This window comes from Aquila chrysaetos, chromosome 25 (genome assembly GCF_900496995.4).
Source record: "Aquila chrysaetos chrysaetos chromosome 25, bAquChr1.4, whole genome shotgun sequence".
Taxonomy (NCBI): Eukaryota; Metazoa; Chordata; class Aves; order Accipitriformes; family Accipitridae; genus Aquila; species Aquila chrysaetos.
In genome coordinates, this window is record NC_044028.1 from 16764004 (window position 1) to 16788760 (window position 24757).

Genomic DNA, 24757 nt, shown 5'->3' on the forward strand with positions numbered 1-24757 from the left:
GCCCCGGCACTTCAGCCATCTGCATCCTGGTGCACCCAAAGTCCTCACACCCACCCCCTCAGTCCTCTCCTTACCACGGCGAAATCTGGCTCCAGTTTCTCATGCAAACTCGGTTCAGGGCATGAAATCTTGCTGGGCCTTTCTCTGGGAGATGAAAAGCTCTCTAATACCTGATCGTCTCTCAGCTATGAAGTTGTTTAAGCACTATAATCAAGGCATCTCTGGGGCTCCTTTGAACTAGCTAAGGAGGCTGCGGTTCTCAGGCATCCCCCTGCAAAGCAGGGGTCAGTTTTAACACTCCTCCACCTTCTGTCTAATTTTTGACATTTTTTTTTTACATGTTTGACCTTTCTGAAACAGATGCTGGAGCCCCTTCTGCTATAGCTCCCAGCCCCGTCCTAGGCAGGACATCCCCCGTGGGGAGCCTGCTGCTCCTGCCCTGTCCCTCCTGCCTCTTAAACTCCCCCCCCCGCCCCGAGTCCATCCTTGTCAGAGCGCAGGTTTCCAGCAGAAGGGCCCTGTGCTCATCGGAGGGATCCTTTCGCAGCTGCTCACATTCAACCACGTTTTATTTGCCCGGGACTCAGCTTATGGAGTTTTTTACAGCTGTCTTGACCTCGTCCGTGTCTCCTGCCCCTCTCATTTTGCTGGCCCCAGCATTTTTCTCAGCAGGGCTTTTTAATCTATTTCTAGACCATTGATGGAAATGCTGAATAGCATTGGGCTTCCCATCCAAGCCCGGACACCCACTGAGAGCGCTCCCATTCTGCAGGGATTCCCCATTGATGGCTGTCGGTTTGCCAGCTCCCAGTCCCTTTAAGGTGTCTCTCTTGATGTTGTATTGTGCTAATTTTTAATCAGAATACTATATGGATTAAGTCACATGCCTGAACAGAGTCCAGCTCTATTATTTCTATGCCATAACCTTTATCAGCCAAACTTGTAATCTCTTCAAAGGATGACATCAGAGTTTGACAAGAGCTATTTTCCAGAAACTAGGCTGATTGCATTAATTATATTCCCATCCTTTAATTCTTTACCAGCTGAATCCCACATCAGCTTTTCCATTATTATGCCCGAGATCAGTATTGCTCTGCTACATGTAAATCAGCCCCCAGCATCGTTCACATGAAAGAGCGTAAGGAGCCACACCGTCCTGCCGGGCTCTGCACCGGGGCAGGAAGGGGAGCACCGCTGCTCAGGGTGGACTTCTGCGCATTTCAGAATGCTGGAGAAAAATGCTGTATGTTTCCAAAAGTGTTCCCTAAATGCATGGAAACAGGCACGCACAATAGAGTAATTGCATCAAAACCCAGGAACCGTTCCGATCAGAAATCTTTCTGAGTAGTTTCTGATTTTTGGAGGACTGCCTTGTGGCTTGTTTGCACGTTCAGCTTTTGGGACGGTACATAGGGGTCTGCCTGGCTCAGTCCCAGGGCTCTGAGTATGTCATCGCTTTCCAGGGAAGAAGCAGGCTTCGCATTTCCCCATCGCGCTACTCTTGTTCGATCTCTGCATCTGGTAATCCCCTTCTTCTTCCCGCAATGTCCGCCGTCACTCTGGGACAGCACTGCAGCCTCGGTGCAGGGGTACCCTGCCTGGCCAGAAGCTCCCCATAACCAACCATCTCGGGGTAACACACGCTGCCAACCGCCTTTCGCGGGAGTCTCCATGTTGTTTGACCCACTTCAGTCCATACAGTGCCACCTCTTGGCGAGTCCCCTTATTTCTCCCTGCCGCAGAATTGCCCTGCTCAGAGAAGCAGGGCACGCAAGCCGCAGTCTCTAAACCAGCTCTAGTTGTTCGTGGAGGCGAGGGCCGCCGGTGGAGCCGCCACCGTGCTCCTCCATCCCCAGGCCCACTGGAGCGTGGTCCCTCCCGGGCAGAGCTTGGCTGAAGACGTCGCCGTTTGACCCCGGACAGAGCAGTAGAGGCCCGTGGCGGCTTTGCGGGCGGCTGCCTTTTCCCTGCCGAGCCGAGCCAGCTCCTCCACCAGGCCTTGGAGGTCTCTGAAGCGGGACCCTCTCCCGGGCCGTCCCCTGCCCTGGATGCTGGGAGAAGCTCTACAGGCTCCTCTTGCCCACAGCGAGACGGAGCCCTGGAGCTGCTCGGCCCTCGAGCGAGGCGCTAGCCCGGCTGGGGCTCCGCTGGGGCCCCCAGCGCCGTGCGCGGGGCCCTCGGCCATGTGCCCGGGGCTCCCCGGGGCTCGAGGCCTCCTCGGGCGGGGACCTCCGTGCGCCTCCCCGCCGGCCTAGCAGCGAGCGCGGCGGGGGGGGGGGGCCGGGGCCGCAGAGCTCCCCTGCCCGCCCGCCCGGCCGCCGCCGGTCCCGGGCCCCCGTGTGCCCCCGGCGCCGCCTCCCCCGGGCCGGGCCGGGCCCGCTCCGCCCCCGCGGCCGGCTGCCGGTTCGCGGGCTGCCGGTCCCGCAGTACCGTCCGGGGGCGCGGGGGGCGCGGCTGAGCCGCTCTCCCCGGCGCTGGGAGGCAGCGGCGCAGGCGGAGCGGAGCGGTGCGGGGCTCGCTGCTGCTCTCTCCCTGTCGCCGCCACAAGCCAGCGGCCGCGGCCATGGGCGTCCCGGGCCGCCCGCTTTGTGCCGCCGCCGCCCCGCCGCCGCCGCCCGCCTCCCCGGGCCGCCGCTGCTGAGCCGCATGGGCCGGGCCCCGCGCCGCCGCCGCTGCTGCTCCGTGCGGGTGAGTGAGCGAGCGAGCGAGCGAGCGAGCGGGGAGGCGGCCCCGAGCCCAGGCCCTGCGCCGAGGCCGCGCCGGAGGCCGCCGCCGGGCGGGAGGCGCGGGGCCGCGCCGGGCGCCGCCGAGCCGGCGCTAGGCCGCCCTGGGCGCGGGGGGGGCGGGGCCTCTTCCGCGGGCACGGCCGGGCCGCGCCGCCGAGGCGAGCGGGGCCGGGCGGCGGCTCGGCGGCGGGCGTAGGGTGGGCGGCCCGCCCCCTGTGGTCGCCTCCTCCCGAAGTTGCCCGCGCGGGCCCCGCTCGCGCCCTTCATCGCCGGGCCGCCCGCTTAGCCTTCCCGGCCCGCTCCTCCCGCGCGACTTGGGCTGCCCCCCCCGGGCGCTTCCTCTGCCCGCCGTGAGGCCGGGGGCGGGGAGGTGGGGGTCCCCCCCCACCCTGCGGGGAGAGAGGCGGCCGGGCGCCGGCGTCCCTCGGTCGGGCGCCTCGGTCGTCCCCGCCGGCTCCGGCCGGTGCTCGCCCGCTCTCGGCGGGCGCCCCGCGGGGCTCCCCCCCGGCCGGGGCGAGGAGCGAGCGCCGCCTCGCCGCAACAATGACCGACATGGCTGTGGGGCCGCTGCCCCGGGGGCCGAGGGGGGCTGCCCCGGGGGGTCTCCAGCGCCCGGGCAGGGTTGACCGGGCACCTTCGCCGGGGAGACGGGTGCGCGTCCAGCCCTCGCGTCCGTACCCGGGGTGAAAACGACCTAAAACCGCAGCACGGTGCGAAGAAACAGCCCCGTTCGGCGGTGCCAGGGCAGCGGCTGCGTGCTCGGGGCGGCTCGGAGCGGGTGTGAGGGCGCGGCACTGGTTCTGCGGTGCGGGGCCCCGCCGTGCTCGCCGGCCGCTCCCGGTCTCGCTGGAGCTATTCCGCGACGAGCGGGTGGGCTGCGAGGGACAGGCACGGCGTAGGCATAGGTATAAGCGGTTCTTGGTTCGGCTGGAGAGAGGGAGCGAATGGGGGGGAAAAAACGGCAAAGCATCCCAAAGGTGCGTTCGTTGCGGTGGGGTGAGCTTTGAGAGGGAGGCCGAGCTAAAACGTGTCTTTCCCGGTGTGTTTTCACATGCAGTTGAGTTAATCCAGTGCATGGAGTAATTCGTCAGGCAGCTGGTGCTCTGCAGTACTCGGGGCTTCGAGGCTGATGCTGTGCTGTGAAACAAGACTTTTGCTACTGTCTTTACATGATGAAGTTATCTTATCAAGCAGCAGAAGTAGCAACCCGGGGATTTGGCCTTCTCTGTCTTCCCCTCCTTCCCCACACCTCTCATCCTCCATATTGACTTGTTGCTCTTTAAAAATGTTGTTCTTGATCAGATTTCCTTCTCAGGGTGGTTTTCTCATCTTCCTTTGATGACCTGAAATTTTCCCAGGCTCGTAGCATGTGATGTTGTTAGCATAAATGAACCTTTTCTCAATGGCCTGTGTACAAAAAACGGTGCCAGAACTGAGCTCCTGTGCTAACATGCCCATCTGAAGCAAGAATGCAGTCCAGATGCCCAAAATATCGGGGTCAACGATACATCTGGATTCCCCTAGAGCTAGACGAGGCGACACAGTGTATTTCTGAAACGCAGAGATTTGTGAGGAATGTGGCGCTGGTATGTCACTTGAGCGTACAAAAGCCACCTGTGTTTGATTAAGGTGCAGTCTTGCTTTCAGGACTAACTGGATATTCTTTCAAAATATTTTTCACAAGCCTTAAATTCCTGTTTGGGGATGAGAATTTCCTAGATCAGTAGCCAGATAAAAACATGCTGCCTTAGTATGACCTGGTACGTGTGCTGTCCAGGTAGGCTGTGCAGAGGAGTTCATGGCAGTGCAGAAGATGGCATGTGTCCTGTGGCACCGTGTGGTACCTAAGTGTAGATCCCTCGGGTGAGGGCACTGCCAGATCCCAGGGTCCTGTGAAACCACCAGGGTTGGGAAATTGGCCGCTTTTTTAGTGTAGCACCAGCCGTATCAGCGATGCCGAATGCTGGATGTCAAGTTTTAGGATATTGTGTAACTGTCATTTTTAGAGGGTACCTGGTTTGAGCCAGTTCTGTGCTCTCTGAAGTTGCCGAGAGGTTTGCCATTGATTCCGCTGAAAAAGATACATTAATACAGTAGTGGTGCAGAGCAAAATTAGTGGTTTGTAATCTTAGAGTGTTTATTTACAGTGATACTCGCTTATTTTTTTCTCATCTGTTTCAGCCAAACAAACTTGTTTACCCAGGAGCTACAAATATTGGTGATTTGAGACTTGAGCTCATTCCCCACTGTTCCTGCGCAAGCAAGGACCAGAAAAATGAATATCCAGGGGAAAGGCTTCCCCTTGGACCTCGGAGGAAGCTTCACCGAAGATGCTCCAAGGCCACCGGTTCCTGGTGAGGAGGGGGAACTCGTGTCCACAGATCCAAGGCCAGTTAGCCACGGTTTCTACTCCAGTAAAAGTGATGTGGTTAGAAATGAGACGTCCACAGCAACGCCGAGGCGTTCCGATTTGGATTTGGGGTACGAGCCTGAGGGGAGTGCTTCGCCAACTCCACCCTACCTGAAGTGGGCAGAGTCGCTGCACTCCTTGCTGGATGATCAAGACGGCATCAACCTCTTCAGGACTTTCCTGAAACAGGAGGACTGCGCAGATCTGCTGGACTTTTGGTTTGCCTGCAGCGGCTTCAGGAAGCTGGAACCATGCACATCTAACGAGGAAAAAAGACTCAAGCTGGCAAAAGCCATTTACAAAAAATACATCCTTGACAACAACGGCATTGTGTCCCGGCAGATCAAACCGGCCACAAAAAGCTTCATCAAAGACTGCGTCATGAAACTGCAGATTGACCCCGACATGTTTGACCAGGCCCAAACGGAGATTCAGTGCATGATAGAAGACAATACCTACCCTTTGTTCCTTAAGTCGGATATTTATTTGGAATACACGAGGACAGGTGGGGAAAGTCCAAAAATTTATAGCGATCCAAGCTCAGGGTCCGGGACAGGTAAAGGGCTACCCGGTTATCTGCCAACTCTGAACGAGGACGAGGAGTGGAAGTGTGACCAAGAGGCCGAGCCCGAGGCCAGCAGGGACTCAGCACCTTCCAGCAGGCTCACGCAGAAGCTGCTTCTGGAGACGGCCACCCAGCGCGCTGCCTCGGCTCGGCGCTACAGCGAGGGGAGGGAGTTCAGGTAGGTGAGCGCCGGGGCAGCATCCCTTCTGCGGCGTGCCTCCGAGGAACGGACTGGGGAGACGCTGAGGGCGCAGGGGTGATGGGAAGCCTTGGAGGACCTTGGGTGGCGGGGAGCTTCCGCATCGGTACGGGATGGCGTTATGCGGGTGCTTTGGAGGAGTGCAAAGCTTTACTTGAAAGTAGTCGCGGGTTATTTTAAGGGTGTCTTTGGTCATTCCTGTCTGGTTGCCCCAAATCATCCCTGCAGCATGTTCCTCACCTGGGGAAACTGCTGCTAGATGTGGTCTGGAGGCAGGTAGGGCTTGGTGGGCAGTGCAGAGCCATGGACAGTCCTTTTGCACGCACAGGCAGTTGAGCAAGCTGCGGTTTCAGGTTGGCTGTAGCTCACACCAGCAGAAGGTCAGCGTTCAGTTACTGTAACGCAGGCAAGTACAGCTCGTCGTAAAAGTCCTCTGTGTAAATGTATGAGGAAATTGTGATGAGCCACAAGTAGAAGCTGCAGGAAGCTTGCAGGAGATACCATCACCTGCTTATATGAGAGGAATGGGGTTCACAGTGCTCCCTGGTAGTGGTACTGCTTTGCACACAAGATTCCCAGCACTGAATTCTAGTAGTGTCAAAGTCAGAATCACTGAATCCAGTTAAAACCATTCCCTGCTGTAGCTTTTCCCTTCAGCAAAGTAATTGCTGGTTTTTTTTAACTGGAGGAGTTGCAGAGTTTTGCAGCCTGTTTTTTTTCTGGGTCCCCCACCCACTTCCAGCCAACATGGATTTTGAAACTTGCTGAGAGCTCAGTTAAAATTCCAGACAATTAACTTAGCAGGGAGCTCTCTGGGATCAATAAGCGTGTGTGTGTCTAACCCTTGCTGAATCAACAGAACCCGGCCAGAACACATTCCTACTTTTTTTTTTTTTTTTAAATAAAATCTCCTTGTTTTAAGACCTGCTTAGGCTAAAATCTGACGCTTTGTGAAGATTACGAAATGAAGTAGCTGAACTGTCCTCTTCAAAGCCGCCTGCCTTATGAAAAGCATTTCTGTATTTAATCTCCCTCGGCCATCCCTTTAGGCTGGCAGCTGGATACGCATCCCGCCCCACACAAGGTCTCGGCGCCTTTCAGCTGGCGAAATGTTTTCGGTTTGATTCTTGTTTCCTTATAGATTTTGAGGAGGGGATGTTGCATGTGAAAGTCTTGGAAAAAAAAGAAGGGGAATTCATGCGGACTCCTGCTGTTTTAATCAGGAGTCAGAAAAAAATATCCCAGGGTCTCAGGACTTTCCCATGGAGTTAATAAAAACCTTGAATGTTTCTTGAAGTGCATTTTCACTGAGCGGTCAGGTACTCGCCATAAGCGAAGGATTAGAAAAGTCTACTATTTAAGTATCTTTTTATTTAAGCAATAACGGCTTTAAGATTGAAAATAACTTATTTGAGGTTCAGCTGTGTTTGGTTTCCTTACTAGAGCAGGTAGCAAAAACCCGCATGCAACACTGCGCTTCTCAGCTCCAGCTTCAGAAAAAAATGCACTTTACCCGTTATCTGAATATATCTGTGCCAGATTTTAAAATGGTTTAAGAAATGTGGTGTGCAATAGAAGCGTTTTGGAGTAGAGTTCCTCGGTCTTGGGCATTTTCATACCAGATTGGAACAACAGGAAATAAATCTTTACCTGGGGGATGGAGGTCAGAAAAAATGCATTGCTATTAATTTGTAGTGTCCAACAGCCTGTCATTGTGGCTACTGACGTTCCATTGACCTGTGGGGTAGGGAGGCATGGAAACATTTACCATTCTTACCAGAGCAGGAGTCATTTCTCAGCCTGGAATAACTGAAGATAAGTGATTTATTTTGTTTTTTAAATGTTGGTATGTCAGCTCTAGTAGCGTCCAGAGCATCGCCACGGAGGATGCTGCCGAAGTGCGTAATCTCTGCGGTTTTTATTCTAAAAAATCTGCTGAGATACTAATTTATGAGGTGATTGTTCCTCTTTGTGCAAGACCTTGTGGTTGAATTAACTTAATTCCTGGATGTTGTATAGCAATAGTTGTCTTGAATAAGCTGGGCTTTAAGCTGTAGCATCTTTATCCTGCAGATTTTTTTGTTCATTGACTTTCTCACCTGAGTAACTATACTGGAAGCTGGTGGGGCTGCTTGCAGCAAGAAGCGATAGCTGCGTGCAGCATTTGAAAGACTGGGTCCCAGTTTATTTTGAAAATTTCCACAAACCTTTTTTTTTTTTGCGTATGTGTGGAAGAATTTCTTTTTTCTGTTGTTGAGGGAATGTTGAAATAAGCTGTTTTGCATTATATCTGAGGGCCTGTTTAATCTTCCCAAGATTGAACATCTATTCCTTGACTTCCATGGAAACCCTAACTAAAGAGGAGTCTGAGCAAATGCAATAGAAGTATTTCTCTGTTAGCAAATGAGCATCTTGAATCAGCTCCAAATTTTTTGCAGCAGAAAGTTCATAAATCTTGATGCCGTAGCTCTGCTCTCGGCCGAGCAAACAAAAAATTCCTCAAACGGCAGAAGACAACCCGTTATTAGTGTTGGATATTTTGAAGGTGTGCAAATGTGCATGTGTATTTGAGAATATCCTGAAGCCAAAAGCATCACCGTTACCCACTGTGTTTTTGTATGCATAGGAAAAGGCCAATAGTCATTATAGTTAGGCTCCTGCAAATTAATTGGACATTGGTTATGGATCAGTGAACTTCAAAGAGGGTAACCCCCGAAGATCTCGGGCATTAACTTGCAGCTTCCGAAAGTGACACTAACGTGGTTGTGAGGGTGGCTAAATCGTTCATTAACCTTCTTCTGACACACTGGGACAGCGTTCCTCGGATCTGAAGAGCAGAAATTAAACCTGTGCCTGAGAACTGCCCTGCAGCCTGGTTTTTGAGCACTCCAGGAAAACACCCACATCTTAAAAAGTTGGAAATTTGGTGTTTGGTGGTGAAAGGTTGCAGTCGTCTCTTCTGTCAGGGTGGGTTTCTTCTGCTGTCTCGTTAGCTCTGTGTTGGAAGGGGCTCCGCTCCCACTCCCAAAGCGTTGGAGAGCAGTGCTCACAGCTGTTGCCTTTACTTTCTTCCTGTGGTGGGAAGTGAGAAGAGCATATGGTGTTACCTGCGAGCAGCTCTGCCTTCGTCTCTTCTGAAAGCCAAGCAAACTGGGAGATTTGGGTTAGTTCTGCCAATTGTTTTGGGTTTTGACCCGTGTCACGAAGCGCACAGTGTGTTGAAAAGGAAACCTGGATGATGGTGATGAGAGGACACATGGTGGTGGGTGAAATCTCCAGTTGTTGGCTATTGAGGAGTGTTGTGGTGGAACTGCTAGGCGCGGATGGAGAAATTTCTCAACGGGGGCTTTGATATACACATAGGTTGGTTTGTTTTAAAGGAAGCTGGCTACACAATCCAAGCTTTAATTTCCACAGTGCTGAGCTGACTAATCTCATGGCGTTTCACGGGTGTTGGTGGCTCAGGTGAAAGGGATGGGTGATGTGGTTCTCCACCAGGGCTGGTAGAAATCAACAGGAGAGTCCTTATGCTTGTGCCCACGTACTGGCAGCCTCTCTGGACACGCGTGAGGGCAGCTCTCCCCAAAATATACAGCCAGCACTTCTTCATAACCGGGTGTGCAGAGAAAGCAAGTGGAGAAAAGCTGAAGGAGCTTTAGAGGGATGTGACAATCTCTGGTCTGAGACAAGGCAATGATGAACTGTAACATGGAGAGGAACGGTGTAGGCTGGTTCAGGGAAGATGAAGGATCTCTCTGTGGCTTAGGCAGCAGAAATGGTCCAGTGATCAGAAGCTGGGCCTGCATCAGGAAGAAGCTGAAATTTAGCTGGCAGACCTAATTTTGAGTTTGCTGCTTTGTTCATAATATTAAATTGCACACTTCTGACTCAAGACTGTGTGGTGAAGGAATTGGTGTTAATTGTACTGAACGGGTGGAAAACTGGGGGTGCAAAATCACAAACACTGATGCAGGAGCAGTCTGTGTTTAGAAAGTTTAAGGCATGTGTTACTGTCTTATTGTTTGACTGCAGAGGCAGCATGTGCATCTTGGAGTTAGGCTATTGGAGCTTCATGAGAGCTTGTTTGCTGGAAAAAAGCAGTTACTGAATGTTATACCCATACGTAAAGGCGGAAAGAAAAGTTTTGGACACTTAGCTTGAATTAAAATTGCTAGGCCCACAACATCACTTGTAATCAGTACAACCCTGTTTGGAGTCTGGGTAGAGCAGTGGCTATTTCCAATTTTAAAGAAAATAAGTTATAGAAGAATAGTTTTGGTTCTGCATTGTTCTTGAGAGAAGTTAGTGAGTCTAACAGGGAGGTGGGGTCTGATGCTAATAGTGCTAAGTGGTAATTTACTGACTGGAGCGCTGTAAGATATACAAGACAAAGACTGATGGTGTTTTTGCACAGAAGTTATGCCAGCTTTTTTAAATACATTGTTAAGCTGATGAAACTTCTACGTGGAAATGCTTACATTAACAGTGTAAAGTATTTATACTGGCAGTTGCCAGGTTTTAAAATGGATTTTATTTGAAAAAGAATACCTTTTGTGCCCATAGCTTTGCCTCTACACAAATCAAGATGAAGAAGTGGTGTATTTGTTGTTTGGTTATGGATCAATGCTTTGGCTTCTTTTTAAAGACAAGTAGTTAAGCTTTTAGCACTCTCTTTTGATAAATGGATAGCTTTTTCTCCCCTCCTCCAGCAAACAGCTACCTTATTTTGTTGTGATTGAGTTTTATTTGGGTTACAGAATCTTTTCTCTTAGAAGCATGAAAGGGGAGTTATATCCCCCTCTTTCTGGTGCTGGGGAGTTTCAGGTTGGACATGACAGAAGAAAAATCTTCATGAGGAGTGGGATGCAGCCCAGGAACAGGTCACCAGATGGGAAGGGATCTCCATCCTTGGAGGGCTTCATGGCTGGGTGAGACAGAGCCATGGCCCATCTGGTCCAGTGTTGGCAATGGTCCTATTTTGATGTGCACTTACACTGATGGTGCAAATCATGAAATACTGTGTTTTGAGAACCAGGTTGGTTTCGGTTCTGAAACCCAGAAAGAATTGGATGCTAAAAGGCTGAATGGGAGCTGAACTGATCCCAGGATGCTGAGAAGTGCACCCAGGAGGTAGCCCATGGGGCGGGTACACCTTGGTTTTGATCTGCCGTTCAATTTGGCTTTATGTTTTAAGAGTTTCTTTGTTGTTGCTATAATGGACTAATCCCTTGAATAATTAGTTACCATTGGACATTTTAAAAATGACTGCCTCTTGGATGTTTTCCTTTAATAGTCTGTTAGGTCCTGGATTTATTAACTATAGAGACAGACTGTGAAATCCTGTTACGCCAAGCTTTCTTGGTGGAAAAGGGACTGAGAAGAGTGTGGGGGTCCTGGGCAAACACACGCTGGCCTCGTGTTAGGGTAGAGCTGTTGACTTCCCCACCTTCCCAAGCCGTGCAAAGAAGTCCTCCCTGTCCGCAGGGCTGGGTCACTGGCTGCCGGAGCACGCTGTGGTCGTGGGTCATCCCTAGGTTTGGGGCTTCAGAAGGTGCTCCAAGAAGTTACAGCGCTGTGGCTGCATGGTGCAAGGCCAGTCATGCAGTCGCTGTGCATTTAAAATAAATCATGGACCTGGTTTTATTAGAATGGTGGAAAAATCTGGTTTCAGAAACGGCTGTATGTGTAGTGCAGAAAATTGCTGTTTGAAAAACCCTCATAACAGAGGTGCTGATATCCTAAATCAGTTCCTGGAAATATCATTGGATTATTAGGCTCATCCTTAAATCCATTAAGCAAATTACAGTTAATCAGTCAAATAAAAGAAGAAAGATCTTTTGCAAGGCCCTGTCTTTTGAGCCACATGCAGAAGCTGTAGTAATATTTTAATTTTCCGTCTGTCAGTGAATGTATTCAATTGCTTCGCTTCCTTATGTGGAGGATTTGAAATTAGAAACTGAGGTTAATTATCTGCATTAAATGAAATATGTGAAGACCACAAAAGCAAAAACCTTCACAATTTGGTATGGTCTGTTAAGCTAGGCAGGCTGTTTCAGAAGGAGAGGGGTTATTTTTCCCTGGTTTTGTTCTGATTGAAGGGTTTTAGTCACAGTAATTGAAATGATTAAAAAGTCAAATTGCTGGTGAATATAATTCTGAGCATCTTTCTGAAAAGATTTGACACTTGGTTGAGAGCAGGGGTTTGCTCCGCCTGTTCTCACCGGGCAGCGTGGAGCAGCTGGTGTTGTGCCGTCCCCGCATGGGTGAGGCCGGTTGTCCGTGGTGCCTTGTTATCAACCTCTTCCATGGCAATGGGATGTAATAGCTCTGCTGCTAGGATAGTGGAGGTGATTTGGAAGTGGAACAATACTGGAGAAGAGCTACGCTTTTGAGCATACCAGATATAAAACGGGTCCAACGCCATCCATCCTAATGTGGGTAATTAGCTAATTACTGCCTGCTTCACTTGGAAGCGCAGCTTTGGACTCTGCAAAGAAGGCGACACTCTTGGAAATACACAATCTCACAGTGGTCAGCTGTTTTGGGATCGATTTGTTTGTTAAAAGGCTCATTTTTTTCCTACTGCTGCAGTACGCACGTGGCTCAGGTGTGAGCTGCTCCGGGGGCTGCAGTGCCCATCTCTGCTTGTCGGGGGCAAAGCTGCCCGTTTGCTGGTGCAGCCCTGAATACCCGGCTCTAGGCACTTCAGGAAAGGTCTGACTCTTTTGGAGACACGCATCTTCTCGCTCCCCTCTGCCATGTGCCAGAACGAGCTGCTTTGCCTGAAGTCACGCTCAGGAATTAAACTGTAGCAGGTCACGCTTGTGTCTAAAAGCAAAACCATCGTGACTCACAGCCCTGGTCCGGGTTCTTCACTGTTGTAAGGCAGTGATGAAGTTAAGTAGAACCGTTGCAGTTTTAAGTCAGATTATCCAAATTCTATAAAACCCACATGGAAATTGGATTTTACCTTTGAAGATTCCAGAGTATACTTTTGTGGTAGGACCTGGAATTTTTTGGTCCTGTGGCCCCCACAATACAACCTGTCCTTGAAGTACCAGCTTTTAGAAGGTCTTTAGCTGATCTAAATAGCTAATAGATTAATAGCTTTCATCTATCCTGATGAAAAACAGCGGAGGGAGGGAAAACTATAGCTAGAGGAAAAAAACTCTTTGATATACCCCAGTGAGACCTACTGGTCTCACCAGCACCTCATGTTAGTCCCTGAACCTACCTCCAGAGCTAATGACAAGAAGCTACTAGATTTTGTTCTTCCTTTGGCCTTCTAACCCCCACGTATTCCTTGTCCTGTTGTAGACTGGAGAGTCTCAGTCCTCTCCCTCTCTCCATTTTCATTTTCCTTTTTTCTGGAGGTTTAGGGTTTTGTTATTTATCTCCAGTGTGTGTTCAGAAAAATGCTGGTGCTGGAAGGAGGAGAGCAGTAGGAGTGGGGAGGTAGGATTGCCTTTTTTCCAGCAGCCCATATTTAGAGTGGGTTAGCTCTGCTGGAAAACCGTGCCTTTAGTGTTCAACAGATTTACCCTTTACAATCATAAATTTTGGTCTTTTTCCTGGCTGGCAGTCAGCATCTTGGACTGGGCAAGATTTATCTGGAAGAGGAGCTTCCTTGTTGTGCCATTGCTGCCAGCCTGCTCCAGGCGGTTGCTTTGGGACCTCCCGCCAGTGCATGTATACATGTGGGGTCGGTCCTTTGGTAGCTGAGGACCAATCCAGGCTTTCACAAGCAAAGTACAAATCAGAGCCAAGTTGCAGGAGAGCGCCTGGGAATTACAGGTGGGATCCAGGGGGAGAGGTACGGGGACTCTATATCCAGCTGTAGCTACTGGGTTTGATTAACTTTGTCCTGGCTCTGCCCCACGGAAGTAAGAGCTGTAAAACCATTTGGCACCAGACATGCAAATGAGAGCTGGGATGAAGCGACTGTTTCCCTCGAGGATCCCAAAAGAGGAATCAACAAATAGAAATTATTCTATTAGCAGGGGCAAAGTTCACAGGTTAACCATCATGTCAAATCAATGAAATACAGCCTTGATCTCCTGCACAAGGGCTTTATTGTGTATAAATAAAAGTGCCTGAGCAAAGACAGCAAGTTCTTGCACTGTAACATTTGCAGCATGCTGAAGAAAGGGAAGCTCTGTACAGAGTGCAGCATGAAATGCCTCCCTCAGACATCGGCTTCATTCCTGCTTCAAAAGATTGTAAAACATGACCTTGGAACCTTCTTGCTCTCCTTATGGCCCTACCCAGATTGGATTTCCACAGGGCATGTATTTTTTTATTTTTTTAATAAAAAGTTGGGGTCTTTGGCTAAGAAGCCTTGTCTTTGTACTTTTAATTCAGTCCATGTGACTGTCATAACATTTATTTCTTAGGAAATGAAAAATGTTCCTTCTTGAGCAAAGCCACAAAAGAAAGCTGTTGGGTGTGCTGGCAACCTCAGGTGTGTGCAGCATGTGTCTTCTGCCGATCTGCTAGCGCTGGATGAAGACCATCACCCCAAGTCCTTTGTTGCTTGGTCCGTGGCTCTGCCAGGAAAAGAAACAGCAGAAGCTGCCATCTTTGTTGTGGAAGTACTTATATTTAATGTGTCTTTGAACATCTGCACGTTCAGGGAAACTTTGTTTTCCTCTCTTGGGAAAACCTACTTTGAAAAGGCTTGCTTGACCCTCTTTTCAAGATGGACCAATGTTGGCAAAAATAGATGAGCTTGAAACGAGATGGAAATGGGCAGCAAGGGATGTGTAGAAGTTGTCACTGCAGCACAGGATTTGTCACGTTGTAAAATGGCACTGTGGTTTTCCCCTCCAGATACATGCAGTAAAGCTTGTGACCCAGGGGTGATTTGAGTGCTGCTGGCTGGGGAAATTAGCCCAACTGTAGGCATTTGAGAAGACAGAGCATCCTGCTGTCCCCAGGCGATGGTTTTGGGTCTTCCCCAGAAGAGGCTGGAGGAGCCTGCTAAAACTGATCCATAAACCTTCCTCCTGAAGAGAGGAGGCTTTCCAAATGGGCATGGGAAAAACTTTCCTTTGGTAATCCTGGAGATAACAGGTCACGCAGCTTCAGCCAGTGATTCTTGCACAATAACTTGTGGTCAGGTTGAAGTGTCTATTTTAGAAAGGCATCCAAGTGATGGGAGGTCATGCAGCATTTTTGTTATCTCTTCCTGTGGTTAGTTACTCTCACTGTTCCCAGTGTGTTCCTTATTGCTTGCTTCAGTTTTTTCCAGCTTCAGTGTCTAGCTGCTGGGTTTTCGTGTGTCTTTGCTCACTTTAGAGGCTCCAAATACCTTTGCATGTTTGAAAAAAAAGAAACCCCACTGAATGGGTGTGAATGTTCTCCTTAAGTGGCAGCAACTTTGTTATAGAAGGCCCTTTAGTTTTATTAGACTTTTCAACCCTCCGGTCGACTGTTTAACAAGCTGTAGCTTGTCGTGGTTGACAAACCTTCACTCTGGTCTCAGACCTAACCTACCAGTTTAAAAGGCAGTATTCTTTTGTGTGCAGGTTTCTGGGTGGGGACCATCGGGCTTCTAAGGGAAATTAACTTGTGGCCTCTCTTTCCCCCTCCCACCTCAAATGAATTATGTTTTGTGTTAACTGTTCTGTCACTTCCAAAGGCCAAAAGGAAATGTCAGCCTATGCTTTAGGTTTTCTGCTACCTGAGGTACTCTGCTACACACTAAGAGTGCAAGTAGGTGGGAATATGTAATTGTATTAAAAACAAAACCGCTGCACAATCACTGTCAGCAACTGAAGATAAAATATAGAAAGTTTTTTTTTAATGATTCATCCATAATTATTTAAAAACATGTTGAATTTATTCTTAAGCTTTGGAGGAGAATTCTTGCAAGGCTGGCGTTTGCTGTTCGTGATGTTTATACACCTGAGTAAATGCCTGTCTCAGCAGTTTGTCGGTGTTGAGTACTCCAGATCTAAATCCCTTCAAAGGTAAACCCAGCACACCTTTGTCTCTGCTGGCCTTTCCGTCTCCAGAGTTTTCACTGGTGAGGTGGAACCAGTTGTAGCAGTGGCTGGCACTAGCATAGGCAGGGTGCTGAGGCTCGCACCATTTTAATAACTGTTTCATGCAGATTTGCTCTCTGTAGGTTTAGTTTAGGTGGCAAAGGCTGTAGCAGCTGGATGACACAAATACCCTGATGGGACTGGTGGAGAGGTGGTTGGGGAGCAGCTTTGTGTGCCCACGGCTTGGCTGTCGTGGCTGTGGGCTCTATCTGCTCTCCTCTTTTTACGTCCCTCCAGCAGTTTCTGGTGCATGTATTGTTGTGGTCCAGGGAAGAAGGGAGGTTCCTTTGGATGGTCCCTCTCAGATGCAGCAGGCTGGCCACGTCTGATTTTAGGGGTGTTGGAGGGTATGGTGCTTTCCCTCGTGGCATGTCATTGCAGGTGCTGGTGCTTCCTGCCCAACTGGGCAAAACTCAGTATTTTTATTTTCAAATCTGCAGTATTCAGGAGAAGGTAACCTGCGCTGAGAGGGGCATTTTTCACATGCTTCTCTCTCTGTGATTGCCAAGAAGTTGGAAATGCACTACACTGAACTGGCTGAAAATTGTTTGGGGTTGTTGTTGTTTTTATGCTAACATAGCACTCTGCCCGACTCACCGGCCCAGATAAGCATCCGCGCAGGGCAGGGCTCTTGCCCACGTGGCCGGGAGGGCAGCTGGCACTGCAGCGGGTGTCACTGCCGTGCAACCAACGCCTTGCAGTTTCATCAGGTTCAGGGTGCGTTTTTCCTCCAGCAAGAGGCACGGCACCGCGCGGACGCCTGCTGCAGCCTGCACTGCCTTTCACATTGCTCCATTGCAGCAGAGCAGGGAGAGGAGGGGAAGGATCTCCAAGACTGATATCTCAAGTTGTGTCTCTGATCCAGACATTAGCAGGGTGCCCTCAGTCCCTGGGACAGTTCACCAGTCAAGCTCCACTGCTCCATCACGCTGCTTGGCTCTAAGAGATGAACAAATTTGAGGAAGGCAGAAACTCCAGTGCTTGTTCTAGCCCCTCTCCTGCTGAGCCCCGCTGCCTGCAGCTGCAGCTTTAGTCAAGAGCTCAGGGAGGCTCTTCTGATCCTGCAGCAGGCTTGGCAGAAAAGTCAGCTGGCCCCATGTTGATCTGTTTTCCTTTCTTGATGCAGTGCTGGAGCTCCTCTCCTTGAGAGCTGACTCTCCCATGCAAATAGCATTGACTTAGGCATGCTCAGCCTGGGAGAGGTGGCTTGTTGGAGCTGTAGTGAGTGAGCTGATATCCCACTGATTTTATAGTGAAGATGCTGGCCTTGCAGTCCTCCAGTGCCTGCCCACAGCTCTTCCACATGCTCAGGAGGGTAGATGCATCCTACAGCTCACTCGATCTGCCTCCCCAGTGGTAGGATACGCTTGAGAGGCAGCAGTTGCTTGGACTCAGCAAGGTCATCTGGGTTTTGGTCCCTGATGGTGACGCCCTGAGTCAGCTCTGCATGGATTGCTCTCTTTCTCACCTCCTGTAGGTTCTTCTGTCTGGAGCCATCAACCACATTGCCAGCAGTCAAGCTACGAGCAACCCTTTTTCTTTGTTAATTGCCGCCTGTGGCTTGGCACCAGCAATGTCAGAAACCCTCCCAGGTAGCCCATCTTGGGCTGTGGACTTGGGTGTAGTGTGTTGCCTCGGGTGGTACGGAGTAGCATAATCCTCTCACTTCCCAGCTTTGGAAATCATCCTGGAAGCCTCAGCTGAAGAAAGAGGGTGGGACTGGAGCCAAACCTCTTGTTCCAGACGGGACAGTAGTGGCAGGAACACCTGTTGTCCACAAAGGTGTTGCCAAGCCACAGAAGGCAATTAGCAGGGAAGAAAAATGCGCTTCCTTTAAAATTTGAATTTTAAAAATAGTTTTTCTTTTTAAATTGAATGTACACACATTGATATGCCAAGTAGGCAAAATCAGGATTATAAGAGCAAGCATCTGAAATTATCTAACTTGTGTAGTTAGCAACTTAATAAAAGGTGGGTTTGTCAAACAGGATTATATTCAGTCCTGAGCAATAGCTGAGCGTGAACAGGATTTATAACATCGGGTTACTCTGCCTTTGGCACGGAGGACAAGTAAAACAGTCCTGGAGTATGGTAGAGAGGTCTCTTTCTAACCATATTGTTACCAATGCAGTTATGGTGGAGGCAGAGTTTGAAAATAAATTTTTCCTCCTTTTTAGGGTCACCTGTTAGTGTTGCAGATCTAAACTTTGTATTAAACAGTCAGCGCTTTCGGGCCTTAAAAAGTTTTTCATGAGCTCTCCTTTTCATGCAGGCGACCCTTCTGCACCAAGTTCCCCTCCCCAGCTGACGCTGCAGCCATGGTTTGTATTTGCACTAGGCTGCTGGATTTCACCTTTACTTTGTGCCCAGTGCATCAGTTCCCTCTGTGTTACCATATTTTGAGCATGAATTTGGAAAGAGGTTTTGAGTGGTGGGGACCTCAGGGACGGGAAATCCTTCTCAGGTGCTGGGGTGAGCGTGGAGGTGGGGAGCATCAGAGCAGCAGTGCGGTAGCAGGGAAGGAGGGGAGAGCAGTGGGGAAGTATTGCCTGCAGTCTGCGACCTGCAGCGATCCAGGCTTAAGGAGGTGGAATAGAGAAGAGGGTAGATGGTGTGGCCCCACCACACACATGGGTTGGCTGGGGACCTGCTGACTGTGCGAGCTGTCAGAAGCTGTTTGAGGTCAGAGTGCCCTCCGAGTCCTGGATGAGTGCCTTATTAGCGCTTTACTATTCGTCCTATCTCCTGCTTCCCATATGCACATAATAGGTGTGCATCACTTCTTGGAGAGAAGTGTGTTAAAGCTTGTCCCAGGCTCTTTCAAGCATGTTGTTGGCTTTCCTTGTGTTAATCCTTCCTCCTTGCTCTTCCTGTGGTCCCTATGATGCAAGATCAGAAAAGGCTGTTTCAGTATCTCACCGCAGCTGATTGTGATTTTACCTCTCTCACCAGATTTCTTAAAATACTCATGCTCTCAGTAAGTACATCAGCCATGGCCACCTTACCTGGTATTGACAGTAGTCCCGCTGCAAGCTGGAGGTTGGACTACTCTGCTCCTCCAGAGGTCCCTTCCAACCAATACCTCTGTGATTTTAGTCCTTAATTAACTGCCAAGCAGATCCTCCTCTGTCACATGCATGTCTAAAGGACTTCATCAGCTTTTATGCAACATTGAGCCCTACAGAAATCATATGCTCATACAGTTGAGGTAATGGCACTAACAGCTGGACTGGTGGCTGGGAGACAGGGAGCCATCACTGCAAAGAATTGTGAAATGCAATATGGGAGCCCTGCTCTGAGGTAAAAGTGCAGTTCCATCAACCCAAGCCACATCAACAAGTAAAAGCAATTTTTTTTTTCCCCCAAAAAAGATGCATCGAAAGTGAGGGATGAAACTGCTATACTATAACAGCCATCACTAGATCGTATCCTTGTCTGTCTCTCCTCCTCTGCTCCTCTAGGGGTGGTGTTTTTAAATCTCCCATCTAAAAGGTTAAGCTTTGAAAATGAGAAAGGTAGTTTCTTTTCCTCTCAATCATTTAATGATTTTTAATTTGCTGTTTGATCCTGGTTCTCATGTGTTGACTGCGTGGGAGCTACAGCATTGGGTTACAAATAAAGCAGGTGACTGTTCCTTTAAAAACTATAAGGCTTAAATCAAATTATGCAGTATTAAAATTGAGCATATTTTTCAAACAACAGAAATAGAAGGAATTGATTTTTTGTTGTTGTTCTTTAGACTTGGTATGCACATTATGATCCTCCCTTTTTTTAAATATCTGATCTAAAATCTGTTCTCCTCAAAGTGAATTTCTCTTTGCAGTGTGGTGACCAGGGGTCCTGCATCTCGCCTCCGAGGCTAGTGAAGGTGGGAATGGGCAATGCACTATTTTTAGAAATCAGCAGTGATACATTCCAGGAACTCCTGCAGTATTTTTCAGAACTGAGTTTGAAAGTTTTAAGCACAGATAGGGAAATATGTCATCTGTGTAAATTGCTCTAAATTACCTGCAATTTGCTGGGAGTTGCCATTTCTAAGTGCTTATTGCAGTTCTAGATATTTGAGGAAGCTTTTGATTATCCTGAGCTTGTAAAATGTAATTGGCTATTTCTTAATTGTTGTCCTCTGTGAAGTATAATTACCTGTAATGTAGACCTTTTTATTTGTCAATGCCGCAAACAGGAAATCAAGAGTGTCTGATTGAGATAAGTTTGGAGACTCCACCATGACTTGCAATTGCATCAGGTACCTTCTTTGTACTGGGACTGGTCTCTCCTGTAAAGTCCTGGAAGCCTTCAAAGGACCTAGAAACCTTAAATACTGTCTTTATGTTTTGTTGTGCAGAAGTCTGGCTTGTACTTTCCTAAAACACTCTTCAGACAGCTACCGTCTTCTTAACAAGGTAGTGGCATCTCTTTATTCTGACGTATTGCATGAAGTTTCAGGAGGAATAGGCTGAATTGGAATTAATTGCTTAAATGCAGTTAATCAGAAGATGTGGTAGAGCTTGCTGACGTTCATGAATACCATAGAGAAGTCAGTTAATTAAAGCTTTATAGCCTGAAGGAAGCCAATAGAGAATCCCAGTTCTCATTGGTGTGCGATGGTACCTGGATGTAGAGCAGACAGAGAGAAGGGCCATACTGAACTTGGATCTACTGCAGACTAAAAGCATGTCTTACCCCCGTCCGACATGTCTGCACAGGGATTTGGTCCTCATGTCCCATTTGCTGCTGCTGCTCAGCTGCCCTTAACCCAACCGTACTAGCATTCCCCTAAGACCAGGGCATGTGTGGGAATGCAGATCTGGGATGCTGGGGTGACTTGGTTGTGGGGTATGTCGCATGGCCAAGGTCTACCTGTAAACTTGTGTTTCCCCAGGTTCGTGTCATGCTCACTCATGCTGAAGCTTTCATTGTCGTCGTCTTCCCAAGCTGCATCTGTCCTTGGTGGGGCATTAAACATTATTACTTAATTGAACTTAGACGTTACTGGGAAATTCTTTGTTGTAGTTCTGGGTGGTTTTCATGTTTTACAGCAGCAATAGAAGTGTCAGGCTGGGTACGTTCACTCCTCCTTCATCTCCACCCAAGTTTGACAGCGTTGAGCCCAAGTGCAGCTCTGGGGAGTGGTGCAGGAAGATGTAACGTAGATCGATGTGGCCCGTCTGGGGTTTTACATTTGGCGTAAGGGGGTGGAGAGATCTACAGGGAAAATGAAAAGCCCTCTCATTGACCTCTGCAGCGCTAGGAGATGCTGTGCCAAGGCAGGCTGGTTTATGAATGGCTCTGCTTCCATACCTGGGGGTTTCCAGAACTTTTGTGTATGTGTGTTTTCCTTAACATGCAGTCTGTAAGTTTCAATATCCTCCTCACTGTGCCTTTGGAGCATGAATTAGAAGCAAGAGCTGCTTGAGTGTCCTCCGGGAGCTCCTGGATGATTCTGCCACCCGAAAGCAGCAGTGCAAGCTTCCTTTGGAGGAACCTCCTAAAAACAAAACCTTAAAATAAAAACCCTCTTCTTGCTAAACTAACTCTCCACAAACATAGAATTATTTAGTTTTATTTTTGCTCTTTTGATGGAGAACCAGTGCCGAACAATTCTCAGGGAAAGCTGTGAGTCAGCTCGCCCAACAGTGACTCTATTGATAGATGGAAGGAGTGGCACTGAAGTCTGTCTAGTCATTGTTGGTGCTTGGCTGGAGTGCCGGGGGCTCCAAGGGCAGGCTCAAACACCTCTCGCCAGCCTTGGGAGATCAAACGCTATGAGTCAGGCCGCAGAAAATCATGATAGGGCCCAAATTAATTAAATCTTTTTTTTTTTTTTTTTTTTTTAAACCCTGTTTTGAGAGCGGGAAGGAAAGGACATGCACGCAGCAGGGTGTGTGGGATCCGCCAGCTCATGTGTCGTTGCAAGTTGACTTTTCTTGTGCCTCCCAAGCTGCTCCAGTGGAAACTCTGCCTAGTGCCTGCTCTGCTCCAGAGCGATGGACCTGCCAACTTTCTCCTCTCTTGATATCCTCTCACTTCTCACCTTTCTGTGTAAGGACATGAGGCAGAGCTGGAAAATAAACACATAGCACTGACACACCACTCTTACATATCCCTTCTTCTGGTTATTTTTCAATTAAAAATGCATAGAAGCCAGAAAACATTTCAAGAGGGGCTTCATTCTAATTTTTATGTAATTTTGATCGAGGTGGGAGAGGCAGGAGATGGCCAGAAACACGGCTGTGCTGCAGACGTACCAACAGCTTTCACCTGGGTTTTCCCGTCTCCTTTTTCCAAGGCATGGCTTGCTGTCAAAGGTGCGGAACCACATCCTTGAAGCCCACACCTTCCAGCAGAGCTTTGTCTATAAACCAAACCTTAAAGGTCATGGGTGTGAAGGACCATATCCTATTAATGCACCAAGCTCTTCATGCCAGCACCGATATCCCGTGCCATACCTTGGGTTGGTGCCGTCCCCTGGGCAAGAGAAGGTTGCAATGGGCACCAAAGGCCTCGAACTTCACTTTGGTCTATTAAATGCAAGTGCCACACACTTTGATACCTCAGGCCATGCCACCCCAAGCTTTCTTCAGGTGCTCTGAACATGCGGTGTTCACCTCCCATCTCACCAGGCACCAGGAGCCAGCCAATTTTCAGCATAACGCACGATCTCAACTATTTTATTGCTTAATTTAGGCCATAAAGTCCCTTTGATGTGTTGTGTAATGCAACGTTCATTCTGAAAAAGTGGGTGGAGTAGCTTTATGGTATTATAAAAATAAATAAAATGCCTGGCAGGATTTTGAAACCACATGGTCATTCCTCCTCTCTCCACAGATAAGTTGATTGTTGAGAGAGAAATCTTGCTTAATATCTAACTTTGGGTGATTTATTTCTCCAGAGTCCTTTCATCTCCAGCATGTATTGGGTTATCTGTGACTTCTAATCTGATTGTTTTAAGTGTGATCAAAGAAACCAAGAGAATGCACTTTATTTTCCCACTGTATGAACAGAATGCTGTTTGTACAGTGCATTACATCACCTGTTCCTGCTGCTCCTGAGTCCTGCACCAAATGGCTGTGGTATAAATAGAAAACAGAATGGACTTGTAGGGGGTGATGAAATTTGTTCCACTTGCCGAGTAAAACAGAGTTAACTCAACGAATGCTTTCTTCACGCCCAACTCTACCTCAGCACACAACAACACGGGCTGAAAATGCTTGAAATAACTTACTCGTGTGGGGTATCGAGCCGGCATTCAGCAGCCTCAAGGAGCCGCGCTGAAAACCCGCGGGAGATGACAGGCAGGGAGATTGCCGTCGTTGAAATTGCTGGGATTCTTTCCAGGCTATGCAGAGAAGGAGTTTGCTTTGCTTCCGCATCGTTGTGTTGTTCTAGCTGTGATGGTCCGCAGGCAGGGTCTGTGGGGAGAGGTGGTCGCTCTCCTTGCCTAGGCTTGGTGCTGCAGGATCCCTGCACGCGTGGAGGGCTTTGCCATCCCAAAGAAACCCCTCTGTCGAAAGCAGCTTGCTTTTGGAAGGTCTGGAGGAGGTGGACCACAGGGACCCACCTGGCTGTTGCTGCAGGATGCAAACTCTGCATTTCTGGGGGACAAGTGCCGAGGAGAGGCTCTGATTCATGGTGGAGGCCTAGGAGGTGCCTCTGAAGATGGGCCTGGGAGCTGCATTTCTCTGCTTGATCCTAAAAATCACGCGTTCAAGAAAAGTTGTTTATTTTCTGACATGCCTTAATGCTTCACCACCACATGACCTCAGCGCTTCGTGGAGGACGGCTGTCCTTCTTTCTGCAGCTTTGCCATGTCTCCCCCCCGCTAACCTCTCCTGGCCTCTTCGGGGGCACTGAGCAGCATTTTCACTCCAATTATCTAATTGATTAACGTATTTAACTTGGAACATTTGTTCTCAGCCTGTATTTGACTTTCAGTTTCTTGCTTCTCTTGCAGGCCAGGAGGGTAATCTGAGGGCCTGAAATCTTGCTTGCTAGCTATTCCAAGCTGTAGCTGTTGGCCTTAAAAAAAAAAAAAAAAAATTCCTCCCTCCTTCCTGACCTTGCCTTGACACACCTACAGGCCCTCATGAAAATCCCACCCTGGGTAAATAGCTCACATTTTTATTCAGAGGAGAACCACCATGCGCCAAAGGGTCAGGGAAAATCATTTGGGAGATAAGTGGTGTTTTTATCTTAAGCAATTAGTCCTTAGTGTTGGGGTTTTTTTTTAAATTTTCTAATTGGCTTGGAAGTTGTTCTTGTGCAGCATGTGGTCGCTGTAGGAATACTAAACTTGCAAAAATGGCTAAAACTTGTCTCCCGCATCCTGTCCCTGCCGCCCCACTCTCTCGCTGGGAAGCAGAAAGCCACCAGCATTTCTGACGTGCCATTCCAGCAGGATGAGCTTAGGGCCGCTATCTCCCCCATCAGCCTCCGGGTAGTGATCATCTGATACGCATAAAGGTTTTGCCCATCCATCATTAAGCTGCTGGTGATTTTCTCTGTCTGTAGTCCCCAGGTTGAAGGAGCAGGAAGGAAGCAGCAAGCGGGAAGAGGACTGAAGCATGGAGATTTCCCTTCCGATGTTGTCACGACGTGGGTTAGGGTTGGGCTGTGCATGGCTTCGGCAGTGCTGACTGCTCAGGCACGGCTGGGTCTCCTCCGTGCTGCAGCCATCACCCTGTGCGATGGGGAATTGTTTTCTCTGAGCAAACTGAGCCGCTCTGCAATTTCCTTCCAGTGAATTATAGGAAAATGAGTTTGTCCTTCTCCCTTGAAAGCTGTGCAGCACCAACATGGGATTGACTAGAT

General features: G+C 49.0%; 1 protein-coding gene across 3 annotated transcripts in view; it reads left to right on the forward strand.

The window, feature by feature from the left end:
- The first annotated feature begins 2464 nt into the window (after positions 1–2464).
- The window catches only part of AXIN1 (axin 1), a 74803-nt gene continuing 52510 nt past the window's right edge, over positions 2465–24757 (forward strand). For 2 of the 3 annotated variants that reach the window (XM_030001918.2, XM_030001919.2), the window contains exons 1-2: positions 2465–2688; positions 4908–5879. In XM_030001918.2, coding sequence (XP_029857778.1) covers positions 5002–5879 — 878 coding nt within the window. In that variant the 5' untranslated portion in view covers positions 2465–2688; positions 4908–5001. Of the gene's footprint in view, positions 2689–4074; positions 4313–4907; positions 5880–24757 lie in introns of those variants that run through there. The other variant, XM_041120214.1, reaches the window with a different exon arrangement.